This window comes from Anopheles ziemanni, chromosome 3 (assembly GCF_943734765.1).
Source record: "Anopheles ziemanni chromosome 3, idAnoZiCoDA_A2_x.2, whole genome shotgun sequence".
Lineage (NCBI taxonomy): Eukaryota > Metazoa > Arthropoda > Insecta > Diptera > Culicidae > Anopheles > Anopheles ziemanni.
In genome coordinates this window covers 12177787-12205115 of record NC_080706.1, presented here as the reverse complement: position 1 = coordinate 12205115, position 27329 = coordinate 12177787, and the positions used below count along the sequence as shown (strand labels likewise).

The following is a 27329-nucleotide window of genomic DNA, read 5'->3' as shown; positions in this document are numbered from 1 at the left end:
GCACTTTTTCAAAGTTTGTGTAATTTTTCACTCCCAGAAACTAAGATAAAGTAGAAACTATCGTTTTCCACGAGGATGGTATTTTGCTGTCTGCTCTGTTTATCTCTTAGTTTCCCTTCCCAAGTCTCTTTTGTCCTTTCCATCCGCCTACAACATCAGTAGGAAGTCATATTGACAACGGCAACCGATGGGATAACGTGCGCCCACTCAGGGAACTTTTCGATAAGCTCATCGAACTGTTCCGTATGATGATCCTTATACTCCCAGTATGTATTAATCCAGTTGACGTCGAACAAGTTGTCCGCTTCCTGAACGTTATCGAGATCATATCCAAAATCTAACGTAACTTCCCAATCCGGCTGGTTCGCAAGCCCGTACGTGATCAATACAAAATGAGCACGCTGTCCGTTGAATTCTACCATATCCGGTACGGTTGCCATCACGCTCCACTTTATAAGACGTACTCCGGCTTTGGGAGCGATTATAAGCGCTGACTGGACCGATATTTGATGACGATGTCTGATACTAAATGTATACTGGCGGGATGAGCTGGTTAGTTGAGTCACTCTTTGGAGCTCAAATGTTGGCAAGGAGGACTTTTCCAGGGCAGGTGGAGGTCCGTCTAACCAGTAGTTGCTAACATATCAATGCGAAACAAGTGGTTAACATATCGCAATATTCAGCTGCCATTTGAAGCTTCACTTACTTGAATCGAATTTGATGCCAGATTGAGTAGAACGGTACACCGCAGAACAGCATAGTGCGGCAGGTGTCCATTTGGCGCATTGGGGTAACTTCTTCCGGCTTAGCAACACCTCGTATTACGCGCAGAGCATTGCGATCCATTTCTCTTAGTAGAAATCCTGACTTTTCAACCTGATTCCCAGTGCCACCATGTGCCACTTGAAGTGTGTGCTGGAAGAGAGTGAAAGAATTGGATTTATAATTTTTGGCTTCTCAAAGCTGCATTTTTCTAACGCCTTCAACCTACCGTTACGTAGTGCCTTTGTACAGATGGATCTCCGTTGCTTTCGTCCCTGTAAGGGAAACCAACCTGCGTGCAGCAAGCGAGCAGAAAGGCGATCAATGCAAAAACGATCAAGCGTGCCGTAAGTTCCGAAGCCTGTTTCAGTAGGCCAACGAGCGGGAAAAGATAGCTGGTACATAGAATGCCAAGGCATGCGACAAGCAGCCCAATAAGGTAATCAGGATTCGTGCCTGCACCCATGCGGCCAGTGATGGGGACGAACAGTTTCAGCAGAAGGTGGTAAAACTTTGTCGCCCATAGCATGGCCAGCACCTGGAAGGCCAGGTGTACGGCGAGCCAGCGAAGCATTTTTCGCTGATAACCAAGCACCGAGGTCAGAATGGTGGAGAGAAGCGAAAACAGTAGAATCACCGTGAAGATGTATGCGCTCCGAATGTTAGTTAGCGTAAGAGCGACGATCAGTAACGCCCAGAACAAGTTTACTCCGATCAGACGTGAACGTATAGTTTGGGTCAGATTGAGTGGAGTCTGCAGAGAAAGGAATGGATTTGAAATAGTAATAACTTTGCGTATTTTTAAATGGTGTTCTCCGCTAGTATCTATCATTACTAATGGAGTATCCGAATAAATATTTGTGTTACCTTTTTAACCTCCAGCAAATGGTTGCATAAGCGATGACTGAAACAGTGCACTAGGAGTACAGGGCAACCGTAAAGTCCCAGAATAAGGTACGGGGTCGAAAACCATGACATCGCCCGTCCGGACGCATCCAAACGATTCGCGATCAGCAGCACCGTTCCAAGACTTCCCACCGTTCCACAGGCGGTCCCAAGCAGACCGACCAATGTCTCGCGTACGATGCTTCGTTCGCCTATTCGCTTAACCGTGCTGCGAAGCTCTACGAATGGCACGACTAACGAAAGAATCGCCACTGCCAAATTAAGAGCTTTTCCGGTTGCAGCGGAGTAATGGAAGAAGAAAAATCCCAAGAAATCGAAGTACACACTGTAGCCTTGTGAAAGAGTCGGGTCAACGCCCACCCGGGCCAGTTCCTCACTGTTGGCCAGCTCCCGAGTGAGTGCAAGAATATTATCCCCCGTTCGCTGTAGAACCGGTAGCGTGAGATAGTCAATATTATCATAGCGCGTATGATACCGATACCCGTTGATCGTGTGAGCAAAGTCCATCCCGGGAACGTGGCCAAAGTCGCGGAAGATGCGAAAATCCGTATCGGACGGAATGAGCCCGGACTGGAAGATCTCTTCCGAAGCGGTCTGTGCGGCCGGGTGGCGTACTGCACGTCCATATGCTGCCACCAACCACGGATGCTGGGGACCACTTTGGAACAGCTGCTCCTTTCCACCGGACCCAGCCGATTCGAGGTTGAGAAAAGCGCGAACTTCCTTCGCCCACCGATGCTGACTGACAAATCCGTGAGCCGCCTGCAGTGGCGTTTCCTCAGCACCATTGAATAGGAACACAATCGAGTGTTTGGTGCGTTCGGGAGCACGCGATAGGACGCGTAGTATTTCCAGCATCACCACACAGCTGCCGCCATCGTCACTCGCCCCCGGACTGCTTGCCACCGTGTCGTAGTGGCAGTTGAGCATGAGCGCATTGCCGACATCGTCGCTACCGGCCAGTTTTACGACGATGTTCTGCGCATTCCGGTACACACTCGTCAGCGGATTGCCCATAAACACGATCGGGTACGCGCCCGAAACGATCTGATGCTCCGTTTCCACTCGCTGAGCTGCATGCTTCGTCGCCTTTACCTTTTCTATTTCGCGACGAAGAAAATCAGCTGCGTCAAGTTCATTCGCTCGCGAACCGGTCGGTTTGGGACCGAAATCGTTCAACACCTGCAGATTGTCCCACGCCCGTTCGGCTATAAACGCTGTCGGATGGCTAGCCAAATCCGCCACCGTCAGTGCATCCGGAAGGTATGTGCAAAGGTAGCTGGACACCGTGCCGCAGAAGAGCAGCAGTACTATTCCGAGTATTCCGTGCTGTGCTTCCAGCTGGTGAAGGTTACCGTCGACTGTAGCATCCTTTGCCGGGGGGACCGTCGGGAAAGTTTCCACTGGTTTTACCTTCGCTTTCGACTGAGTTTCGTCACCACCAGCCATACTGCCGATCTTTACAGCGTCGTGCAGCGGCTTAAACTGAGTCCAGACCGAACGGACGGAGGAAGATAGCCGCGGTCCAAAACCGGGTACGTCTCATCTGAAGCCACTCGAGATAAATTTGATGTACGATTATTCGGGAAGGCGCTATCAGTTGTACTGCCCCGTTATCAGACACCTCAACACTTTACCTCTACCGTTGGGTCGACTGCACTGTGGCCATATCATTTCTTGTTTATTGCCTAATCAACGCGTTTCTTCAACTTGACCACAATTAATCGCATTGTATGCGCAGTATCTGTACCTTTCGCCTCGGCCGCCCGATGCTGAATAATCTTATAGGCATCGAGACGAGCCGGAGCGTAATATGGGACGCAAACAGCTCAAACAGAATCATCACAGAGTCACTGCTGTTGTGTTAGTACTGGGAACCAGAATAGAATTAAACGGAGGAACCGGTTCGGATCGTGATGTTTGCGTTCTAGGCAATGCAACAGGTTTTCAACAGTAGGTTACCTTAGTGTAAATTGTGTTTGGAAAAAATAATATTTTTTACTCCGCCATTTACACGTGTAAAAGGATTTATTGTATACTTAATTCAACAATTTAACTCAGTTTTTACTTTTTTTTCTTCTTGATCGTACATTTGTGATTTAAATTCTACTACATTTGAAATGATGGTAGACTTAACTTTGTAATTCCTTCTTTACTGCATGATTAATTCTTGTTGAATGTCCACATCCATCACTTACATGATGGTGAAACTAATTACTATCATGACAAGATTCTGCAAAATTAAATAAACTATCCAGATTCTGCAAAATTAAATTACCATTTGGAATCTCTGCTCTTTGAAGCAGTAAAAGCTTCATCTTTGGAAAAGTTTCGTGAGCTTTTTATTGTATACAAGATTCCAACGGATACTTAAACACTAGATTAGTTATTGCACCTATTAACCAGGATTTAATAAAAAAAACTAATGTGTTGTTTTCTCATATATAGCTGCAGTATGAAACCTTGAGATGCTGCTGCTTTATTTCTAAACAGTCAGTTTATTTTAATTATTTTTATTTATTTTTCAGACACCACTCCTTCTTACCGGATACATCAATGGGGTTCCTACCAACTCACATGTACATATCGATGGCAAACAAGGTAAATCCTACCGGGACAAAAGGAATAACATATTGGACCCTCCGGTAGAAACAATTAATCATGCGAATTTCATGATAAGCTCCAATCTATTATCTCTGGCTATTTGTGAGTGAATGCGTGTTCAGGCACGTCGATGATGCTTTGGGGTATCAAGATTAATTGCGCCAGTCCACCGTGGGCGCGAGCAGGATGCAGTTTTTCGATCATGCTGATAGTGTTCGAATCGTTTTGAACATGTGCAACACCGTTAAAGTCTCGGTACACGCTGGTGGCCAGTATTTGGTATCACTCGACTATGAAGTTGCGCAGACAGATCCAGGTAATTGGTGCACTAGTGGTAGAGGTTTGTGACCGGGTGTCTTATGGTTAATTTATTACCGTATACTTTTAAGAAAAACTTGCTCCTTGGATTAACATTGAGATTTCTATTGATCTCATAAAATAGCCAATCATTTTCCCGGTTGCGCTGGAACTTCCGTCGTGGGTGAAACCGTCACTGGGTCGAGCGTAGTGGCTAGCGTCGTTGATGTTTGACTTAGCAAGAAACTGACTCGCGCCTGGCATTCCTCCAGATCGCTCGCATTATTATTGTTCGACACTGCCAGCGCTATCACGGTGATCACGAACGCGAACAAAGCCACACTCAGGAAGGTGAGTAGTTTGTTGTCCATGATGAGTCCTGAAAGCGTGTAGAAAGAAGGTGAATTTCCCTATCGCTTCCCACGATTAATTCCGACCCAGCACGGAAAGACTCTGCCAAACTTACCACCAATATTGCTCATGATTTCACTACAACCCATCTTGAATGATCGTTTACAAGCTTTTGCTTAGTAGAATATTTGTGACTTTCAATAGCGCTCGCTCCACCGTTAAAACTCTCAAATCAAAGCAGTTTTTACAAGAAGTGAAATTATTTTACTCCGTTGGGCGTTGTTTAACCTTTTCAGCAAAGTGGCACGGTTACGAATACCACGGCCTATCCGGTATCCACGAGCTACAGGTGCTCTTTTCGTCGGGTATGGCGTACTATCGCCGTAATACACCCGCTGATAAGACATCATATCACCCTTGCAGATAAGAACTACACCGATCGATCCATAGTCGCTCTGCTAGATACGCGAGCAGATTTAGAGAAAATGTGCTTACTTTAGACCTTGTCTTATTTGTGTAGCAAGCATTTTTGGGTTTGCCGTGGCAGTTCCAATAGCTCCACGGCGGCACCGATATCACGCCCAGTGCCAGATTTATTCCCATTTCTATGGAAACCGTTTCTGTGCGGGGAGGGGAATAAGATGAAACATATTTCACACCAATAGCTATCACTGCTATCAGGTCCACCTGCCCAGCAGCGTTCAAGAGCGTGCCGAGGTTGAGAGGTTTCTGACTCACTCGACCCACATTCCATTGGTAGTGGTGTAGGGTTTTGTGGGTGAAAAAACAGTTTCCTACAAAACAGCTTGATAACATTCCTGCCCCATGTGACTTACCCTTTGTGCAAACAAACCAGTACATCCCCTTTTTTATGACACCTGGTTGCAGCACGCCGGAACATAGAGCGTGCCTGAACATAGAACGAGCATAAACCTTGTACTTATATTGGGTTTATTGCGATATACTGGATGATGTGTAAAGCAAGGTATTCATACAACCAGCATCAAGCCACCAATCATTCTGCATTACGATATCATGGGAAATCGTTAGATGTAGCCTATCACAGGAAGATTTGTCGAAAGGAGTGATTGAAGTACAGCGTAATAAAGTGTTACTCAAAGCGTCATGGGATGTGAGTAACCGTTTTCTAAACTCATCAGAGATGATGGATAACCATTTTCGTGAGTTTTCAAATTAGGGGATGAAGAAAGGTACACAGCAATATTCTTTATAAACAGATCACTGAATAATGTCGTCTTTAGAGAACGAAACTCAGGCGCAAAGTTTGCTCATGAAATTAAAATGATGTATGAATCTGATTTCTAATAGAACACTTAGGACCTATGATTTGAACGTTCTTCTTTTTAACTTAAAAATATTCCATAATTAATTATAAAAAACTACATCTCTAGTTCAAAACACCGTTTACCTGATAAATCTGATAATGGAAATTTTACACGACTAAAACATGGCATTGAAATTCAATCTTTCCAATCCGTAACAATCAACCCAGCGGTTGCTCATAGTCACAATGAATGATGTGTGAAATAGGGAGAAAAAATAGGCTTCACTATTACTCAATTACATTAGACTGGTTCTGCTTCCAGTGGTTCCCCCGCGGTCGACCCAAATCGGCAAACCCACTTAACTCGAAAGCGAGCCTGTGGCGCCTATAGCGTGCTTCTAACGGCTTCGGTTGCCGTTGTTTTCGTCCATTTCCTATTTGTTTTACAAGTACCCACAGACACAAAAACACACACACACACACACACAAACCAACGATTTGAATTCTTGTTTATTTGTTTGTACCGGCCCATGTTGGAGCCTTCGTCTATATTCTCTCCTAAAGCTACACGAACGCTCATCTACGCCTCATCTACAGTGAAATAAATAAATAGCCCCTTCATTAGCTGTTTGCGTGCGCCCTCGCCTAGTTGACCCAATTGCTCGGACGGCCCTCGGCCAGATAGGCGAAGCCTTCGCTGGACGGTTCGTACCGCCGGTCCGGGACGTCCTTCACGTACACGTCCCGGGACTCCTTTTTGGTAAAGTTCTTAAAGGCACCCAGCAACAGCAGGAAGATCGCCACCTTGCCCGCCATCAGTGACTTAAGCAGGAACAGCTTCACGGCCGTCAGCATGAACGGTATGACGGCGGACTGGATCAGGAAGGGCAGTATGAACAGGGGCAGGATGTAGCGTAGCATTTTCTTGCCGCCGATACCGCCACCACCATCGCGACCTTTGTACGAGAAAAATATAGAGTGAGGGTGTGGATTATGAGAATCATGAATCTCCTTAATTTTTTACGTTATATGGTACGATGTGACTCACCAGTGCTCAGCATGTCACGGACGGCATCCTGGTTCAGCTTGACCCGCACAATGTTGTTCGGCTCGTCTATCGTCATATTGAGGACGGGAGGGAACGTGTACTCCTTGATTTTCTCAACAGTTTGTTCCTTAGTCTCACTCGGTAGGGCACTCTGCGATTGCCCCTTCGGCCGCTTTTCCTGCTTCACCCTTCCTTCCACCTCCTCCAGGATATTCTCGATTAGGTCAAACTCTTTGCCATGCTTCCCGGCTTGCGCACTCCATCCGAGCAGATCGTCATCCTCATCGTCCTCCTCTTCGTCGTCGTCATCCTGAACCGTGGCGTCGTCGATCTGGATCTCGTTCGGGTTTGGTTCCAAACTCCAAAGCGGTTCAGCCCGATCGCGTACTTCCGGAGTTGGTGCTGCGTCCGCTTCGATCGGTTTCACCGGTTTCACCACCCCACCATACTTGGTCCGCACTCGACTACTAAACTGAGCCGACTTAATACCGGGCACCTCGGCCGCCGTTTTAGGCGTCTGAGCTTCCGTTGTTGACAACTCTTCGGTGACCGACGGTTGAGGTATGGTACGTTCCTCCTCGTCGACGATCGGCACCGTTTCTGGCGGTTTCGGTTCACTTGGTGGCTCGTCGAGCCGGGCAGCCTTCAGAAGCTGTATCTGTACGTTGGCACTCTTCGCCTGCCAAGATTTACGCATCTCCCCGCGGGACATCGGGACGATCGCCAGGAGGAAAACTAGTATCAATGCCAAACAGGACACGGAAGGTCGATATTTTCGGTACAAGTTCATCGCGGTAGCAGATAAAACACAACAATACTAGCGAACAACACGCACAACAATGCCTGGTTCACGAGACGAATGCCGTACAAAAGATGAACTTTATGCACACAACACTCTTCGCCGGAAAGCGCGGAACGGAAACGTGAAAAGCGGCTCGTCTCAACGATCGGACGCCTCTCGACGGAATGGCGAAAACCGTTGCCTGCCCCAAGATTATATTTTATTGAAAAGCAGCGCCGCAGTTTTCCTTTCTTGTTCTTGCTCGGTGCTTTCTTCTGCGCTTTTCCTTTCTTTCCCCCTTTGTCGGCGGTATAATGCTTGCCCCCTTGCACGCACTGGCAAGAGCTTTGATGCAATTTCTTCGTTTCCACATCCAACGGTCGCGTCTGTACGATCAACTCGTTTCGTCTCGCATCCTCCCAGCCGCACTTTCGATGTAGAAGGCCGGTTTTACCTCCGAGCCAGTTTTTCGACGAGTCTTTTCCCATTTTCCTATCCCCGCCAGATGTGTGTCGCATCGCGGGCCTCACGCAAGCAGCTCAGCACTCCGAGCACTCCAGACCAAAACCTCCCGGCGAACGGCGTAAGCCACCGACAATCCCAGATGATAATTATGCGTTTGCTGCTTTATCTTACAAATCACACCCACCGCGCTTGCGACGCAATCACACGGTGCAGGTGTTGTTACCGTTTTATGATAATTTGCCACCGGTGTGCGTGAATTAGCGCCCGACGAAAGTGAAATGCGTCGCCAAATTCCAGCGTCAGCGGCGGGTTCGCAAGCGGAGCGTTTTGAAAAGTGCGTTGCACTGGCGGGAACACAGCCGAGGTACCGCGGGAAAATCCGCGAAAAGTCTCCGTACCGACGATGGCCGGAAAGGCGAACCCTAACACGCCTCCCATGGACGATGGGCATGTGGCACAGCGCGCGTGTATGTCTTCCGCAAAGAGTGACACATTGCGCGAGCGGATTCGGATTCGAATGAGGACACCCGGTACCGGGTACGTACGCTCCAGATCTAGATCAGGTTCCCTTTTCTGGCTGTGTCGCCGACCGTTCTCCCCATCCGGGCTTCCTCGAGTTGGCCCCGCGTGCAACCATTGCGACGCGTCGTGACCATCGTGACTATGTTTCCGCGTGACGCTGGTGATCGGTTTGGGTTGGATGGACAATTAAAAGAAGGGGCACGCGCGTTGCTTGCGAATGTTGATGCGACGCCATGCACATCAACACACCGTTCGTTCGATGGGTCATCATAAACTGAAAACTCAATTAAGAAGCGAGACCAGAATTTATAATTTCGGTGAAATTTATTGTCACAAACTCTCGAAAACTCTGTTCGCCTGTCGGATGCGGCGCTATAGGGGGTGGCATCGTTTGCCTCTCCCTTTGGCCCCCCTTCGATCGTGCGAAACCTGGCCCACCTTGGTGCGTTCTTTGGTTTGTGTAAGCCACATGGATTGGGGCGCACGTTCGCAAATTGGAAAATAAATTATTATAAAATAAATAAATTACTATCGTTTAATGGGGTAGGTGGGTGCCGTGGCGCCAAACCGTTCACCAGTCCTTGTAGACCAGCGGAATGGGGGCGGGTGCCGGTGCGCTGTAAGCCACCGGGACCGGAGGGGGCAGAGGTGCTGGGAAGCTACGGGCGATCACTTGCGAGATCGTGAGCACCAGCAGGATAACCTGTGTAGTAAAAAAGCGAAGGTGAGCTTCCGGTTCAACCGTTCCCAAAGCAGTTCTGAGGGAAACACGAAGGACTAGAAAGTCTACTTACTCCTACTCCCAGGCCCTTCATCGAGACGACGGTCAGGGCGGACAGCAGGGTGGTGATAACGCCGACGACGAACGCAGCCGGAATCATGGCAAAACTGATGCGCTTCAGGAAGTGATGCCCAAAAGTGCGTCCCTCTGGAAAGGAAAAGTACGGTAGCGATGTAAAACGGGGATCTTTTTGGAGTTATTTTCATCCCTTAACTCGATAGCTGCCATGGTTATCGTCTATCATTTTCGTTTGGAATTTTTGTTTCAAAATGATATTATGGAAACATGAATGACACTCACATACACAATATCTTTAGTAAGTGCAAAGATAAATCCTTTCGGTTTTTCCTTGTTTTTTTTAAAACCCGTGGTTTTAATAATTGTTATAACATCTTCTGTTATTGAAATACTAAAGTTCTAAATGAGCAACTGTTCTCTTTATAAAAAATCCAAGGGATATCTCCAAGACATGTCGATGACCAACTTATTGTTTATCGCCAAGATTTTTTTACACGAATCGATTTGACCCACTACTATCCTCAAATGACTTTAAAAATCATTTACTACGATTTAGCTTTCAGTCACATCCTGAATCATTTTATGCGCTCGATACAGTTTATGTGCATTAATGCTTACACTGTTGTACTAAGACAGCACGGTTTAGGAGTTAAACGATGTAAATATCACTTTCACTCGACTAATTAATGATAATTTCCATGTACTTTCGAGGTCTGACATCGGATCAATCGTTTCTTTTCCTCCTCTCCCTACTTGTATCGTGGATGTCACTGGACCAGAAACCTCCGTAAGCCAGCCGACAACAAGGACCATAATTTGCACCACAATCAACAAGACAAAAAAGCAACTAGAGCAAACGCATGTCGTAGCAGATTTCGAACCGCAATTGGTTTCCGAATGATTCATGCATTGCCGTAACTCGTTCGAGCTAGCGATTGTTGACAATGCGACGGCGACCACACAATGAAGTGATAAATTTGTTCTGCTCCAAAGGGCTCAACTAGAAGAAGCATTGACCCCATTTCAGTGGCTGCACGCCTGATTGCGTATTGAAGTTCATCTCGGAATCGTCGGCTGATCTTTCTAATAACCGATCAGCGATCGGTCGAGTTTTTACTTCGCTAATTGCACTAACCTGTCAGGTCACCGTCAAAGTTGTTGTTCACATCGCTCGCCGTTTCGGCAGCGTAGGCCATGCACAGTACAGAACAGAGTACCACGACACCGATGACAATCGCACGATCGAAGGCAGCCATTTTTAGTGAGATTCTGTGATTAGAACTTGGTTCGACGCCGAAGGTAAGGTGGCTTTGGGGTTCTTTTAGCTAAATCGTTTACAACACGCACCCAGCGGACACTACACTGCACTTAGGCGAACGATCGGCAACGGACTGTACTCCCGAAATTCCGGTAGTATCGTATTTAAATAATTGACCACGTACACCCACACCATGCACCCGCTAAACTCGTGACGATCGGACGGGGGTAAAAATGGGAAGGAATAAAGGCACGCACCTTTGGCGGTGCTACATTCCAACGTCCAAAAAACCAAAACGACAACAACTGCACGACTCCATTGTACGCACGGGGCAATACGGGAAGGAACTTTCCTCGACCCCTTCGATACCACGACGACGGATCACTCTCCCGGAGTGGGGTCCGGCCATGAAAGACACTTCTTCCGCTCCCGTATGCCGCAAAAGTTCACACCCAGAAGCTGATGGGCCTGTGACGCACTAGGGCAAACGTTTTCGGGGCGGCCATATTGTCCCATTTTGGGAGGAACCATCACCACCTAACGGCTAAACCATTGCCGGATCAGCTGGTGGAATGCTATTCCATTGCCGGGTGGACAGTTTGCAGCTTAGTATCGAAGTATAAATAAAAATGGCGATCGATTTCACCCGCCACCATAACCGCGTGCGGGAAAACTCTCCCTTTCGATCACTTTCCTTCGGCGCCCGTAAAAGGGAAAAGCTTCCGCCGAGCGCTACCGGATGCAAATCGCCTTATCAGCAGCCGTTGACCGCCATTAGGCAGACGATTATGTCTTCACCGTGCTCGGCTGATAAGAACGGCAGCGACAGTGAGTCAACATAGTCAGTGCGACGCCCGGGTCGTTCCGGTTCAGCCGCACGCTATCATTTCTCCGCTGGACGTCGGTGAAACCGTGACACAGTAAAGGATTCCATCAACCGGAATGAACGGATCTGGATCGTGCGGACCGGACAGCCTTTTCCATCTCGATGCATCCGCATTGCGGACACGGAGCCCCGGACTAAGCGGTTAATTGCAGGCTGGACGCGCAGCCGGTGTAATTACCTGGGTGAGTTTTCCATCGTGCTGCTAGTGACCCCCTGGACTGAACGGGATATGGGACCACTTTCAAGGGCACTTTCCTCATGGTGCTGTGCAGACCGTACAGAAGCCCCCATTGGGAGGAGGGTTGAGATTTCCTTCTGGAAAACTCACAGCACCGCACAACCTGTCGTCAGTTATTATGTTCTGCTACGTATAGTTTCACTTTTCAATCGACTTTTCCGACCATTTCAGCACCCCCCCTACGGTGTGGGGTAATTTTATTTCATTAACTTGTTCAGTCGATATCAATTTTTACGTTTCGCCTAAGAGAAGGGAAAATTGATAATTGTCTCCCTCGGACGGTCGTTTATGGCGGTTTTATCAAACTTGCCTGGACGCGCATCGATGCATTTCGAATCGGAGCATGTTCCATCTTCCCAGTGGACAACAAATCGTTGCATTAATTGCACAGAAACAAATAAAATAAGGTCATTTTGCAACATTGTACTATCAACTTATAAGAAATAGAAGCTATAGCTCGCTTTAAAGATTATTCACATTTTAATGAAGAAATCAACCATGTGGTTTTGACTAACTTCGTTCAAACTTTTTCTCGTCTTGACTGATCAATGATAATAAGTGGTATTGTAGATTCACTTCATTTGTTCCAAATTTCAGCGTTGAATTTAATGCACTATTTTTTACACTTACGAATTTTATTTTATTTTATATGCTAATTAAGTTGCTAAAGTTATATGTATTTTATTACACCGAATTAGCATAAAATTCGGGTTCCTTGTATTAGCTCAGTCCGAGGTTTCAAGATCAGCGTAAATTACTTTAGAATCAGAAAAAAAGAAAATTCATTTAGAACAAAACCCCAAACAATATTATACAGCTATGTATGAGGCAACAAGTTCTGCAGAGCGTAAGCTTCTTAAATATGTACAGTACTCAATGATGAAAAGAATATAGCACACGGAATCCAACGTATCGAAATGAATAAACAGTAATTAATAATGATTAAACAAACTGTCCAAAACTTCAGCCTGATATCATTAAACAAATACCTAATGACTGCAAAGAAGAATCATGAGAAAAATATCTATTATGCTGAAAATAATAGTTCTTGCGTGAGAAATAGTTCTTGCGCTCAAGTTTCCTTTCCATCAGCGCATGTAGTCGAGAAGCGTTGTGACGATGTGTGAAGAAAGTAAATTGCTGTGTAACAGATTACTTACCGTTAATAAACGATGCCCCCGCTCGTCCCCCCTGCCTCCGATTGCCGCGTTGTTCCCGCTATAATCTGATTCGATTAGGCGCTGTCACTCTTTCATATCCAACCGGGTATTTCCACCGCAGTTAAATGGTTGTATGGTAGGGAAGAAAAAATACCGTCAGCCACGTCGAGCGTCACCTGGCAGACATCGTTTCTAGTTTTTGCCGATCCCCGCGCGCTAGATCCCTTCCCACATGCGGTACCTGACTCCTGAGTACTTCCCTTATTCTCGAAGATCAGATTGTGCCTCAACCGGTGTCGATAAATCTTAAAATTATCGTCTCTCTTAAGCCCCTTGAAAATGGCTAGCTCATAAAGCGCTCCACTCGAGTTAACCGTAACCGCGCTGGGCATGTTTTCTTCGTTTCACCTGTCGTCGCCGAGCGGGAATGTTCGGGAACCCACCGACAGAAGCCAGCGGGGAACTTGTTTTGGAACAGCCTTCGACGGACGGAAATGGAACGCAATGCTGCGCGCACTGGCATCGTGCCCGCGAAATTGATGACCGACTGCCAAGACCTAGATTCGGAACCGCACCGGAAGCAGGACGGCTCAAACCCGATTCCGCAGTCGGCCAGTCGGTGTAGCAGGTGGGGTGCCAGGAAGTAGAGTAGCAACGAGTGTAGCAAAGGAAAGTGATCCATATTCTAACCAGTCGGCGAATAGTCTGTCCCGGTGGTGCTGAAGCGATTGATTTCTCTATCTGATCAGCAGCATTGTCCCCCCAGCACCGGCTGGGATCTACAAGCGACGAGCGAGGGATTAATGTTTGTAGCGGGAAAAACGGAGGAGGCAGCACCGGAAAACGCGAAGGCACTACTGGGTCGCAGGGAAAACTTGCGGTACATCTCGCGCGGGGAGTAGTTTTTCCACTTTCTTTCGCCGATCGCCGAGAACAAGGCTCGGCTGGCAGATGCCGCTGGCGCTCAGTTGCCGCTCAGCATCGATCGAGTAAAGACCGCGCGCCTCTGTTAGCATCCGAACGGTTACGCTGGAAGTACATTTTGCGGAGCTTTTGGAGCTCTTAAACCTTCAGATACATATTTTCGTGACATCGTGAACCCTTAGGGTTGTGTTGAAAAACATTCTTCTCAAAAGTGTGTGATAATTAGGAATGTACGGAAAAATGTTTGACTGTAAAGGATCGTCGCTGTCCGTTGTGTTGTTACTTGTCGTCATCGCGATGCTAGCGCCATCTAGGTGTGAAACCGGCGAACCATCGCCTACGAACAAAACAGCAGCCGCCGGCGGAAACTTAAAGCGAGGTAAAAGCTTCGTCCCGCTTGAAACACGCAAGAAGCAGTTCCACAGCCGCTTCTCGATCAGTGCGAGTCACCGGGTGGTAACCGACGTGGTGTCCCGCGAAGCCTACATGAAATCGATCCCGTTGCGCGTCCTGGACTGCCTGGAGCACGCTTCGCTGCTGGACTGTGGCAAGCTGTACCTGCTGCAGAATATGGAAGCGAAAAGTTACCGTTTCGCCAACACCGGCAACCTCACGCACGACATCCAGCAGCTGCTACTGCCCGGCTATCGAGCCGCGGACAATAAACTCTTCAGCGACAAGCTGTTGGCACTGAACGGAACCGACGTGAACCAGCGGCTTGGTCGTGGCCTGCGCCTGATGCTCCACCAGCGCATCGTCGATTTGACGCTGGTGCCGGGTGTGTCCGTGCGACTGACGCCGAGCGACTCCAACCAGCTCGAATTTTCCGTCCGCAAGGATGTGGCCGTTGCGGATGGCGAAGTTGGGCGCGACAAGGCAAAGAAGGGACTCAAGACGGTGCTTCAGTTTAGCGTGCCGTTGATTCTACTTCCCTCGATGCTGCTTGCTGGCGTGCTACCGATGATCCTGCCCGTGCTCAAGTTTGCCACCATCTTTTCCAGCATCGTGAACCACGCGGCCTTGGCAGCGGCCATCATGTACTTGGCAAAGCAGCACGCGGCCGAACAGGAGAGCAAGCAGACGGTCTACTTTAACGCCGGCTACAACTGACCCGGCTCTCGGAAGGAACCGCTAGTTGACCGGACTGTACTGCCTGAACCAAATAAACCTTCCCACTTTCCAAACCTGAACCCGAGGTGCGCCCAAACAAAACCCGAATACAACACGTCTCTCCTCTGTTTGTGGTCTTTTATTTAAATCCAACTTAAGCTAGTACTAAGATAGAGATAGAAAAATAAATAAACACGACACTTTCTTGGTGCGTTGTCTTTCCTCGTTTTTGTGCTAGAATCGATCTTCTCGGTCCGTTTAAGCTCCAACCTTCTCCCACTTCATACTGTGTGCGCTTTTTCGTTTTTTGTTTCTCATTGGTTGTCGTTATGTTGCTCGAGTGGCAGATGATTTATGCAGCTGGCCACTCGTCGATTGATTACTCCTGACCAACAATTGCCAAAACACTGGCCGCCGAGTCGTGCTATTACTTTTACTACCCTTGTGTGTTTACTTGGCATGGACTTGAAATGACTTAATGCTACGCTTTGCAGAGGCCAAAGTTTTAAGCCAAAAGTAGTTGTGCATCAGCTCAGATGTGTGGAAATTCTTACAGAGATATAAGAGAGAGTGAGAGAGAGAGAGAGCGCGAAAGACAGAAAATATGATAACAAACGTAACACCTCCCTAGAATATTGTTTTGTTTTATCCCCCCCCTTGTGGACACCCCCTCGCTTTGTTCGTCCTTTAAGTGGCCATGCGTTCATCGAGCGCATACTATCCCACGTTCCCCCGCCGGAGTCCCGCCCCAGTCCCACCGGAACACCTCCATCCCTCTTACGGTCCTACGGCAGCAGCCTAGTCGCACTTGTTCTTCACGGTGGCGTCCTTGCGGTCCTGCTCGTTCATGTCCTTGTCGTCCCAGCCCCAGACGGCCTGCTCGGACTCGTGGTCGAGCGTGTTGACGTAGTCCACCATCTTGGCGTGCAGTTCGCTCTCGCTGTACTGGTGCGAGCCGTCGCCGGTGCGCAGGACGCGCTTGCGGATCAGATCGTCCGATACCGACTTCAGATCGTACGCCCAGCCGATGCGGGCGAAGAAGTCGATGGCCGCCGTCGTGAAGTTGGTGCTGTACGTGCCGAGCTCGGACGTCTTGTAGTCCCACGGGAACACGTGGTGGTAGTTGTGCCAGCCTTCGCCGTACGCGGCGATCGCCACGAACGTGTTGTTCGTCGGGGAGATGTTACTGGAAGAAGGGTGACAGGACGGAAATCGAAGCGAAAGGAAGGTTTAGGAATCGTTTGCAGAGGTTAGGACAAACAAACGGTCGGTTCTTACCGGTCGTACGGCTTCGTGCCCCAGATGTGGGCGGCACTGTTCACCAGCCAGGTCGCGTTGAGCGACAGCACGTAGCGGAAGATGGCCACCACGTACCAGGAGTTGGAGAACGTCTCGTCCAGGAAGTAGTACGCCAGGAAGGTCGGTATGACGAAGCAGCACAGTGGCATCAGCAGCGCGTAGTAGCGCCGCTGGAACATGATGATTCCGTCCTGCTCCAGGTCGCTCATGTCCACGGCCCGGCCGCGCGCCTTCACGTCCGGATGCTTCTTCACCATCAGCCAGCCGATGTGCGAGAAGAAGAAGCCGCGCGTCGCGTTGTGCGGGTCGGCGTCGGTGTCGGTGAACTTGTGGTGCACCCGGTGGTCGCGCACCCACTCGTAGACGCTGTTCTGGAACGCTAGCGTCTGCGCTAGCATCAGGAATAGGCGCAGCGGCCACTTGGCCTTGTACGCCCGGTGCGACCAGAGCCGGTGCGCTCCGGCCGTGATGCCCAGTGCTCCGCAGGAGCCCAACGCTAAAGCTAGAAATTTGCAATGATCAAGAATATAAAAAAAATATTAATCAACGAATAAGAAATTGAAAGCACAAGCTAAATCCTTCTTTTTAAAATAGTGTTGTACAAAAAGAAACCACAATCAACCAAGTTTGAAATTTCCGTTGCTCTATGAACTTATAAACCCAAACTTTGGCATTCAGTATGTGCTTAGACAGAAAAGGCTAGCAGAACCTATTTAATATTGAGCTACTACTAACAAGCACCCGTATATTTTTTCACAAAAAATTAAGCACAAAAGGTGCAAATTATGAATGTTTTTAAAGCTGATTATCGCACTTACTTATTATAATTAACTTCCGAGATAGCTTGCTGGTTTTACGGACTCTTTCTGAATCAGTATTTAGAAATATTGGTAATCAGATGAATCTGATTTTCATTGAAATAAGGCAATGGGGAAAAGTTAAAGAAAACATAAACAAAAAAACCCATTAAACTAACAAACATCAAATGTCAAATGCAATCAATGCTAGCATTTACAAACTTATAGAATGTCATGAGTTAAACAAAAAACAAATGAATTATTTATCTAACCCTTATGGACAAACATGTCTAATTACTCTTAAAGAAAAACTAGCTGAGCTAGTATGTACAATATTGGCATGTAATTCAAGTGACCGTCTTTTCCATTGCTCAAGGGCGATTGGATGCATGACTTATAATCCCGCTATAAATAAACCCTGAACATATGGTTTATCCCTCAACCCCCAAAAACATTCCACGTGTCCACGGTCCCACTTGACGCGTGATTATCGCGCGAAAAAAGCAAGAAAATAAAAACCTGCACGAACCGAGTTACGATCCCCAATTGCGAATTACGGACAATGATCAGCCTAATCGTGTAAAAAGAACCCTTACCCCATCACACGTCGGAAGCATGATATCGTATCGTTTACTAGCATGATCGTTCAATTTTTGCAATTAAAATCCCCACCGAACGGCACGGAACGGAGTTGGGATTGAATTTTCGGTGCTCGATCTCGTACTCTTAACGCCCGCTGCTGAAAACGCGTGAAATGGGGGAAACTCTATTTATCACGAAATCGAACGAGTGGCCGCAAGTGATAAAAAAAGAAGCCCCGCCATCGGAAAGAAACCACCACTTTTGCATCCGTGATCGCGAGGCTAATCTTGTAGTCCGATCGATACCGAAGTATCGCAGCACGCTTTGGACAATTTTAGGGCGACCATTTCGTTGTCTTCTACGTCAATAATTACTTTTAGGTGAGTGGATTTTTTCCCCCTCAAATGTATTGCTCCTAAATACGCTTGTAATGTCGATTTATTACTTTGAGGCTCGTGCGGTGGTAATGCGAGCTGTTTAACGCATCTAATAAGGCGTGCTGTCGTGGCTTATCTTGGAGAAAGAAGAGAAAAAAAACACGCCTAATCGTGTAAACAACCTCCAATTTTACATACTACCACCACCAACTTCCGGAAGCCATTTACGCACGGCACCACTTGGGTCACCTTGGCCATGGGGAGGGGTGAGTCACGTGCACCACTGGCCTGAGAAAACGACGTGCCTTCGGCCCAATCAATCAACGACCACGGGACTTTTTATCAAATGCCTCGGCCGATCGCACATGATCGCATGTCCACGCATCGAGCATCGTTAGCACGCGGCCATGCGGACAAGCAGGCGAAGGCGGTGGACGGATGTCAGGATGGGGTCGTTATCCGTGCCGTGCATAACCGCGTCGGGCAAATCGAACCCGTGACGCACATGGCAACAGGCCGCTGCAAACTGGCGATCAACTGGCCGAATTTTGCGACTCCCAAACCCGCCTCGAAACACGTCATTAGCATTCGTTCTACTTGCCCGGTGTGCTGGTTCGAGCCATTGGCTTCTACATTCCCAACCGGCGTGCCATCGCTCGCCGTTGCAGCGGCGAATGGTCGGGTCGAAAAACCAAACCCCGACGTATGACGCTAATCGCGCAATGGCCGGCATGCTTTGCATGCGAAATTGTGCACGCCAGCTTGTTCGATTAGCCGTTCGAAGTCAAGATTTCAAGCTCACGGCTGTTGCGTGACGTGTACACCACCGTCTGGAACGGTAAAGAATCGGGAGGAAAATGTGCATGCATTCAGACTTTGCTGCATCCACCAACCGGCAACGACAACGGGTGCCATTTTGTCCAACGGGAAAGCTAATCACAATCAACGACTTTGACGAATTGCATAAGTACGTTTTTGTGCTCAACGTTTTATGTCCTGCCCCAATCGCCGGTGAAAACGATAATGAGTTTTCCTTTCATCCCTTTCTTCAGCCTCATCCAAAAGGGTACTTTCTCGCTTATTGTTGACCGATCGACAATTATCGCAGCTGCACAACTCCACCGGGGGTTGCATCGTCGCATTTTCGCGCCCGGGTGGAGAGTGCAAATCAAAAGCGCCTCTAAAGCTTGCACTTTCTTCCCATTCATTCTATTTGCAGCCCCACTTCAGCCTCAACGCCGCAACACCTCACCCTGGATGCCGCTCGGTAGATCAATCATCGAAGGCGACAAAGCCAAAGCGTAATGCAACTGCACAAGTGAGATGCACTTGACACCAGGAGCCCTTTTTATTTGGACTTTCGCTATATGCATACCCTCCCCCTTTTGAGCCACCCCACTCAGTCTACCGATCGAGTACAGCTCAGCTGAGCGGCGCTTCGGAAGGGACCGTGACCTGGGACATGCTGGCCGGTCCTGTGGCATCCGGAAAAGGAAAACGCAAAACATAGCGCAAACTTTCTCTTTCGCGTATTGAAATCGTTCCCACCGATGCCCTTTTGCCTTTGCATAACGCGTCCGTTGCAGTTCCGGTTTTCGGGGTGGGGAAAATGAAGGAAAATGAAACGAGCAAATAAAGAACGCCAGCGTCAATGTCTTGACGCGAGTTGTCGCCCTCCGTAAAACCCTTTGTAGCCGGTTGCGAAACTCGCTTTCGGTCCGGTCATCAGCTTGCGTTCGGTTTGTTAGGTGCTTGGAACAATGACCACGCAAACGATGCCACAGCCAGGGACCGCGGGAGGAATGTCGGGAACCCGGGGAACGGCGGGTGCCATATGAATCGATCGGATATTTCCGTCACGTCGCTGGACATTGTCTCTCCGATCGAAGTCTCTGCCTACGATGACGCTGGTGGAATAAATCAAAGCTCGTCCGTCACGGGACCGAACTCGGCAGATCGCCCGATCGCGATTGAAAGGACCACAAACATCTCTCTTCTTTTGCAGCCCCATACGTGGGTGTATTTGGTGGATTTCCTTTCCACGGTTACTTATATTCTTGAATTTTTTGCATTCAAACCGAGGGAACGGGCCAAGAATGCGTATCAGGAAATGGTCGTAAACAACGTAACGCAACGCTTCCGATCGAGCTCATTATCGGGCCATCAAACAAATGCCAGACCGGCTTACCAAATGGCGTACCATTGGTGTGTGCGGATGATAAATCACGCAAGAGCCACCTGACAAACAAAGCACAAACTGCGCGACACTTAATTTAACGTTATCATGAAACAGTTGCATTTCGAATGGTTTACCGGCACGGCACGTAAATTGTTGCAATAAAACGATATTTATGTGTGTTCGAAACCCTACCCAGCAGGAATCGCTGAATTGTAAATGGGAAATTTTCCTTCGACTGTAATACTTAGTGTGTTAGTTTGAGCTTTTTTCCCTATTGATTGTATTTATTACTGATCTTTTACAAGAAAGATATATTTAATACTATTTTTCGCATGCAAACCGTCACTTTGAACCTCTCTGTTTCGAATATTTTTGGCATCATGTTTCGTTGATTGATTCTGCAACGTTTTCTACCCGGACCTATCACATGATCAACATATTTGTGGCCCAAAAAAGTCGCGAAGCATTCAAAGGTACTGCACACCCCGTTTGGCCCGTTCTTACGAACTATTTAAATGGATTCAGACTTTCCATCCCAAACTGGATTGGCAAATTGTTTCCCATGTTTTGCACCCTCCCACTTACCTAAGAAAAATGTGCTCCATTTCGCCGATGTCACCAGCAGGTAGCTGCCGTACAGAAAGCCAAGATGGAGATAGACGAACGCTATAATGTTTCGCCACACGTACACGTGGTGGTACTGTCGTTTGGGAGTCGCCGCTGGTCGGACAGCCTCAGCCTGGTGGATGATATCTTTCTTCTGCAAGCGATTGTTGGGATGGAACGTATGCAATTAGCAAATGTTACACGGTAAAGAACAACCACACAACCGGCACCTACCTTGGACTCCTCCAAAATCGTCGTCGACGCACTGGTGGTGATGGTGATGGGTACGTTCAGGATGGATTTGCTCTTGTACGGAGTGCCGACCGGAGCGTTGTTGTTGTTGCGGTCCTCCTGCTCGATGCACGCTTCCGCGAGCAATATCGTATTACCGAGCACGTTCGGTGCCATTGTGGCGCAGGGTATGCAACTGTCCTTCCTCTGTCACGTACCTGCCGACGGGGATCGAAAGAGAAACTCATTTACTGCAACCCGTCATCATATCTTAACGGTCCGTTTTTCGGTGAAATTGAATCTCCGCATCCTCTGCAGTCTCGAGGAGAAATTTCGCTTTCCACGCCCAAAAACGCAAGGATGCGGATGAAAACGGAGCAAAAGGAATCGAAAGCCGGACTGATCCGCGTCTCCAGTTGAGGAGTTGCCGAAGCGGAGAAAGTATTACCAACCCTGTGACACGTAACCTCTGAACCGGTTATATGTTTCGCGTATTGCTCGTGTTGTGTTTATACTCACGGCGAATAATTACACTGGGAGGATGGATTGGTTCACAAACCGAGGGCAGAAAAAAAAATATTACAAGGCCCTAATGGAGTGTAACGATTTGGAAGCATAATTGGCATCACGTCCAGTTAGTGCGTCAGTTCTTTTTGCTGGTTCACTTCCCGGGCGTGCGTCAGTTCTTCGCTAGCTTCAACGCTTGTTACGAAAAAGGGTTCCCAATGCAATGCGGAACAAATTCGTACAAGGTATCCAAACTCCAACGTGTCTGTTAGGTTCATTCGCGCCCCCCAGTTATCCATTATAATCACGTCCCTTCGCAAGAACGTATCCGTGGGGTTCGGTACGTATAGGCAGTTCTATTTTTGCCGTGTAACGATCCGTTTCTTTATGCTGGGCACTATCGAAAACTTTAGCCTCTAGCGCTTTATTTATGTCGTGGGGTATTTCCAGTACGCTTCGCGATTGCCCGACCGATCCGACTGGAAGTGTCCACTACTTCTCTAGCTGCCGATACTTTAGGGCATAATTCATTGGTATTCTTGGGCGCGATAATTAGGATTAATATATGCGAATTCGGTCGGTGCCGGTGATTCCTTCCCCCAGTTCGCTCAATCCGTCCCCCGTCGCCTTGTCTTGCCACAGCGGCCAGTCCCCTTAGTGTTGGCCGCTGGTTACACTTTTGGACGAACGTCGGTGTGAGTTGACCACATTTTGTCTCCGAATGTCTCCTTATAGGCACCCCGGGACCTGACCGGGGGATTACTTTTTACGACTTATCCGTTACATTTGGCGCTTTGGAGTTTAACGATGAGCACCGTGCAAGAATAGATATTCGGTGCTCGGCCCCGTGTAACTCCGGCAGCTCTAAGGGATGCGAACAATGAATCACTCTTGCTGTGTCCTCTAAAATGTGCAAGTTCCCGTACCCCTCCGATAAGTGACATACAAAAAAAAATTAATCACCAATCACGCCCGATTCACGGGGTCGCACAGATCAGAGCTTTGATTGCTTGGTAGCGAGTACTTCTTACGGAAAATAAAGCCTTTTTGTCGCGCGGCCAGCGAGTGCTGAGCAAACACGACGGAAAACGTTGAACGTGGCATTTTGTGCACGGTAATAGAATGAAGTGAACAAAAAAAGAACAAAAAAAAACGTTAAACCCCACAAATAATACTCGGTACTGGTAAACAAAAACAATTACTTTTAATTTTTAATGACAATGATAAAACGTTTGCTGTCACTCATACGTAACCGCATCATCCCCAGTGTAATATTATCGAGTATTTGTTTTTGCGTAAAATGTTTGCCACACCATTTTCCAAGGATCTCCCACCTGAATTTGTGTGTATTGTGTACTTTTGACCACCCGATTTAAATGGCTTTGGTGTGTCAACTATACCTTTTTTTCACTCTCTCTCTCCCTGCCCAATAATCCCAAGTACGCACTGCGATGTAGAAGGTACACGTTTGCTACCCATCCGAAGAAACAAACAACTTCAACACAAGCCACGAACCCGCTAGTTCAGAACACAACGCCTCTCGACCACCCCTGGGGGAGGGCAGAAACAGCGTCCCCACACCGGTGATGCTGTTGAGTTTCTTATCTACACTCTTGACAGCGCAGCCAGCCGGTATTGCTTTTCACTCGGTATAATTTGTCCACGTTCGTTAGATTTACCTGTCCGTCTCAAGTGGCGATCAATTTGGGCGATTGCAGAACGTCTTTCTTTTTGTTTTAAGGGTCCCGGAGCCTTTTGTTTGCACTACGCAATCCCTCACGCAAATTGTCATGTAATTTTGAGGTCACTTGAAGCCGGTCACCGATTCGATTTATTTATTTCTGTTGTTTTTAGTTTAATTGCTCATCTTTCTGTACCGGTTTTTTTTTATAAATTGTTTTATTAGTAATTGAGGAAGGTCTACAAACCGGCTGTTATTTTCACTTTTGTTAAGGTCGAAAAAGGTTCTTCTTATTGCATAACATTGCTTAGACCCCCGTACAGGAAAACGTTTACTGTGGCCCACCAAATACGACCAAGCGTTATAAAGCGCCCGTTACAACCTCGATGGCATTCAGTGCGAGCTTGTGGGTGTCTTTTTTTTTCTTCCTTCGTTTCGCCGTTTGCCGGAGATTGTACCTCCCAGATCAAATGTGCGAGGTCTCAACCCATTTTACGACGCGTATAAAAACCACCTTTCAGTAGCAATTGTGATTTATGTAGCAGTGGGTACAAAAAATACGGTTGTACTTAGATTCAATGTTTGTGGCCTGTTTCACCGGTCACCAAGCGTTCCAAGCTCGCGCTCAAACCGCGCTCAAGTTAACCATTGCCAGCGGGTAGACTTGATCTTGACCATCATCCATCCTATTGCAATGTATTGGGGGCAGCTGGATAAAAAAAGGCAATGAGGCACGTGCAGCAAGACATAGGTATGCTCCCACGACGGCTTGACCACACTAGCCTAGACGACAAACATGCGGTAACAGTCGGCGCATCGACCGGTTAAGAGTTTGTGTTGCTCTCCTTTCCTGCCCGCGAACGTTTTGATTCAGCGAACGGCACACGATGCATGATGGCCTTTCGCACGGCACCGGAAGGTTACACCCTTCGACAGTGTGTATCGGCGATTAGCATAACATACGGTGCCGCCGCATATGTAACGCCTCGGTATGCACTTTCACTCGCTGGTGGAATTCTAGGCGGGTGTGCGCATGCGTCAAGTTCTTTCCCTCGCTCGGCAGACTCTTCCTCTTCCGAAACGGAAGAAAGTCTGTCGGAAATTCCCCCAACCGGTTAGCCCACATCGTTGCCGGTGCGGAGTATGCGACCTGTTTGGGAAGGGACGGGGCTAACCTGCCTCAACAGGGTGCGCACAGGAAAGGTCACCTCGAATCCAGACAGAACCGGTCACCGGCTAATTTTGATACGTGACCACCGGCACGGCCGTGGAGCCACACTTCGGGAGCTGACCAAGCGATCGGGACGTTAACGATCGTAGGTTTATTTTTACATCAAACGCTTGATCGATGCGTCACTGCCCAGTTGTCTGTGTATTTTGAAGTTATCCATCCGCCGCGGAAGAACTAGAATTCGCGCCTCTGCCTGTGGACGGACTCACTTTCCCCGGAAGCCTTTCCCTAACGTGCCTTTCTTCAGCACGTGCGGCGGCGTACCGCGCTTTACCTGAAGTTCAAGGATGCACAGTATGTTCCCTTTTGCGGTCCACCGTGTGGCCAAGGTTCAGTGTGCGCCAAGACTACACCGACACACCAACCCCGGGTCGAGTCTGCAATTGGCCTGCTAATTAGTGCTCTCGTACGCAAAGAACGACTGTGTGCGACCGTGCGCGGCAGGTTGATTTCATTTTAATGGCCCCACCGAAAGCTACTTTTTCCCCGCTGGTGGCTCATCAGCAATGCTAAAAACGTTTGGCGACGCATTGGCTTGGCTTTTTGAAAACGGCTTGGTAAAGAAAAAGAAAGCATCGCCGCTTTGCATTGGTTCTATTGCACCTCGACGGCGGCAAGGCGCTTGGGTAAATTAATTGAAATTTTAATAAACTCTGGCGGGGAACACCCCTACGACAGGGAACACCCGCTTTGACGACCTTAGCTTGGGTTTTACTCGAAGATCAAAGCGAATCGTCGATGTAAAACACCACATTTTGTACACCCCCTTCAATTAGTTGAAAGACATTTTATTCAAACGGTGCAAATGGGTGAAACCATTAATACACGACACTACAGTGATTTATGAACGTAATTTCCAACAAACTTAAAACAAATGGTCACGGTACGCGACAAACAAATGGTGAAGGGCGACAAACAGCGGGAGCATAAATGCTCCTAAAGACACGCGTTGTTCAAACAAACAAGACATCTAACGGTGACTCACCGAGATGTGTCAGTTTTGGGCCACATAACCGTAATAAAATAAGTAATAAAATTAAAATTACCCTCAAGCATCACCCGAGGTTTAGGCTAGTTGGACGGGTGGGTGAAGCAAAATACATGCTTCCACCGCAACACCAGAAGGTCAGACCCAGGCGTTGGTCCTGCGTCACCGTCTAAAGACGCCCGTTTAACTTGACACAGTAAAGGCGTTAAGTGGAGCCCGTTGGAGGATGCAGGTGGTTAGGAAAATGCCACGCTGGAGCGTTGGCTGGAGCAAACCCAAAGTACAGACTGGCCCATTCATCCGTCCACCATTCTGGTGCGCGACGCACAAGGACACCCGGCAAAGACGGTCAAACAGGTTTCGGGTCACAGGGCACCCAAGGACCCGCGCCCGTTTGTGGTTGGGATCATGCCAGGATCCTTACACGGTGACCCGCAACCAGCATGGCAGATGAACTGGTAGACCTTGGCAACTGACCCTGCTTATTCTTGTGCCCTTTTTATCCCCTCCCCCTCCTTCTGCTGTTGCCACGTCCCACGAGGTGGACGTTTTCATGTCCGTTGAGTTGAGAATTCACCGGCTCCTCCTGGAACTCGCTGAAGGTGCACAGATCACATCATGCGGCATAATCTACCATTTATCCCGAACGGTGTGTCCACGTGTGTGTAGACATTATATAAATAGCAATTTCATAACCCTCCCGTTGGTTGGCTTCAACCGGGGGCTGGCTGGACACCGCTTATCCACAGTGTCGCGTAGCGAAAGCCGAAGCGCAATCGCGCGAAGTTCAATGTCAATGTGCCCGCTGGGTGTGATAACCAGCCAGCACCGGCCAGGGTTATAAGTATGTACTCGCCATAAAGTTCGTCTTTTCGGTGCACCGTACCGAGCGCGTTTACCAAACACACTCAGACGGACGCAAAACATTTTCGCCCGCTGGACGTGATTGACGGCGATAGACGTGTCTTTTCGGCGTTATGTCGGAGGGCAGATAAATGGTTCACTTATTGTCCCCCCAAAAGTTGAGCAATGGGTGATTCTGTAACACTAGCCTGGATGGTAGTTGATGATACCAAATGGCTATAAACAATGCTTCGAAGCGTCTTTTGTGAATCCAGAATCGAACCATGTGGTAGTCCTTGTGTCACGTACTCGCGTTCAGATATATCCTTGCGCAAGCCAATGTTTTCCCCAAATTAATTTATCACATACATTGACAGCCTGTTTTTGTAGTAATGGAAGGTCAAAACAGTGATCAGCTATTTATTTCTAATGAAGGAACAGACCAGCAGGATGCAATGGCTCGGTAGGTACCCTTCCCAACTTGCTGCCCATCTGCGATGACACGGATGGGTGGCCAATTCCGGTCAGTTATTGCTACCGGTACCAATAACAAAGTGTAACAGCAACACTTCCACATCCGCGTGCTCACTCAAAATTCGTAATCAAGCCAAG

General features: G+C 48.1%; 5 protein-coding genes across 5 annotated transcripts; 1 reads left to right on the top strand and 4 right to left on the bottom strand.

The window, feature by feature from the left end:
• Positions 1-121: 121 nt before the first annotated feature.
• Positions 122-3117, bottom strand: LOC131287032 (endoplasmic reticulum metallopeptidase 1-like). The gene is made up of 4 exons (XM_058316046.1): positions 1630-3117; positions 992-1516; positions 707-915; positions 122-636 (listed from the first exon to the last, which is right to left on the bottom strand). Exons 1-4 carry the CDS (start codon positions 3115-3117, stop codon positions 156-158), a joined length of 2703 nt encoding a protein of 900 aa, XP_058172029.1. The 3' UTR covers positions 122-155.
• Positions 3118-6850: 3733 nt separating this feature from the next.
• On the bottom strand, positions 6851-8043 carry LOC131284085 (uncharacterized). The gene is made up of 2 exons (XM_058312940.1): positions 7254-8043; positions 6851-7161 (listed from the first exon to the last, which is right to left on the bottom strand). Exons 1-2 carry the CDS (start codon positions 8041-8043, stop codon positions 6851-6853), a joined length of 1101 nt encoding a protein of 366 aa, XP_058168923.1.
• Positions 8044-9592: 1549 nt separating this feature from the next.
• On the bottom strand, positions 9593-11076 carry LOC131288861 (protein apnoia). Its single transcript, XM_058318041.1, has 3 exons — positions 10956-11076; positions 9816-9949; positions 9593-9724 (listed from the first exon to the last, which is right to left on the bottom strand). The coding sequence occupies exons 1-3, from the start codon at positions 11074-11076 to the stop codon at positions 9593-9595; spliced, it is 387 nt and encodes a 128-aa protein (XP_058174024.1).
• Positions 11077-14526: 3450 nt separating this feature from the next.
• LOC131284084 (uncharacterized) lies at positions 14527-15396 on the top strand. The gene is made up of 2 exons (XM_058312939.1): positions 14527-14609; positions 14694-15396. The coding sequence occupies exons 1-2, from the start codon at positions 14527-14529 to the stop codon at positions 15394-15396; spliced, it is 786 nt and encodes a 261-aa protein (XP_058168922.1).
• A 798-nt stretch (positions 15397-16194) lies between these two features.
• On the bottom strand, positions 16195-21644 carry LOC131289271 (acyl-CoA Delta-9 desaturase). Its single transcript, XM_058318489.1, has 4 exons — positions 21471-21644; positions 21216-21390; positions 16675-17197; positions 16195-16582 (listed from the first exon to the last, which is right to left on the bottom strand). Exons 1-4 carry the CDS (start codon positions 21642-21644, stop codon positions 16195-16197), a joined length of 1260 nt encoding a protein of 419 aa, XP_058174472.1.
• Between the last annotated feature and the right edge of the window lie 5685 nt (positions 21645-27329).

Coding starts and splice junctions, on each gene's coding strand:
- LOC131287032 (XM_058316046.1), bottom strand. CDS start 3,117: ATGGCTGGTGGTGACGAAACTCAGTCGAAAGCGAAGGTAAAACCAGTG. Junction 916..991: donor TACAAAGGCACTACGTAACG/GTAGGTTGAAGG, acceptor ACTCTCTTCCAG/CACACACTTCAAGTGGCACA. Junction 637..706: donor TGGCATCAAATTCGATTCAA/GTAAGTGAAGCT, acceptor TTGATATGTTAG/CAACTACTGGTTAGACGGAC.
- LOC131284085 (XM_058312940.1), bottom strand. CDS start 8,043: ATGAACTTGTACCGAAAATATCGACCTTCCGTGTCCTGTTTGGCATTG. Junction 7,162..7,253: donor CCGTGACATGCTGAGCACTG/GTGAGTCACATC, acceptor TCTCGTACAAAG/GTCGCGATGGTGGTGGCGGT.
- LOC131288861 (XM_058318041.1), bottom strand. CDS start 11,076: ATGGCTGCCTTCGATCGTGCGATTGTCATCGGTGTCGTGGTACTCTGT. Junction 9,950..10,955: donor CTTTGACGGTGACCTGACAG/GTTAGTGCAATT, acceptor TTTCCTTTCCAG/AGGGACGCACTTTTGGGCAT. Junction 9,725..9,815: donor TGAAGGGCCTGGGAGTAGGA/GTAAGTAGACTT, acceptor TTTACTACACAG/GTTATCCTGCTGGTGCTCAC.
- LOC131284084 (XM_058312939.1), top strand. CDS start 14,527: ATGTTTGACTGTAAAGGATCGTCGCTGTCCGTTGTGTTGTTACTTGTC. Junction 14,610..14,693: donor GCGCCATCTAGGTGTGAAAC/CGGCGAACCATC, acceptor GCTTGAAACACG/CAAGAAGCAGTTCCACAGCC.
- LOC131289271 (XM_058318489.1), bottom strand. CDS start 21,644: ATGGCACCGAACGTGCTCGGTAATACGATATTGCTCGCGGAAGCGTGC. Junction 21,391..21,470: donor CGATTTTGGAGGAGTCCAAG/GTAGGTGCCGGT, acceptor AATCGCTTGCAG/AAGAAAGATATCATCCACCA. Junction 16,583..16,674: donor GGCACGAAGCCGTACGACCG/GTAAGAACCGAC, acceptor CCCTTCTTCCAG/TAACATCTCCCCGACGAACA.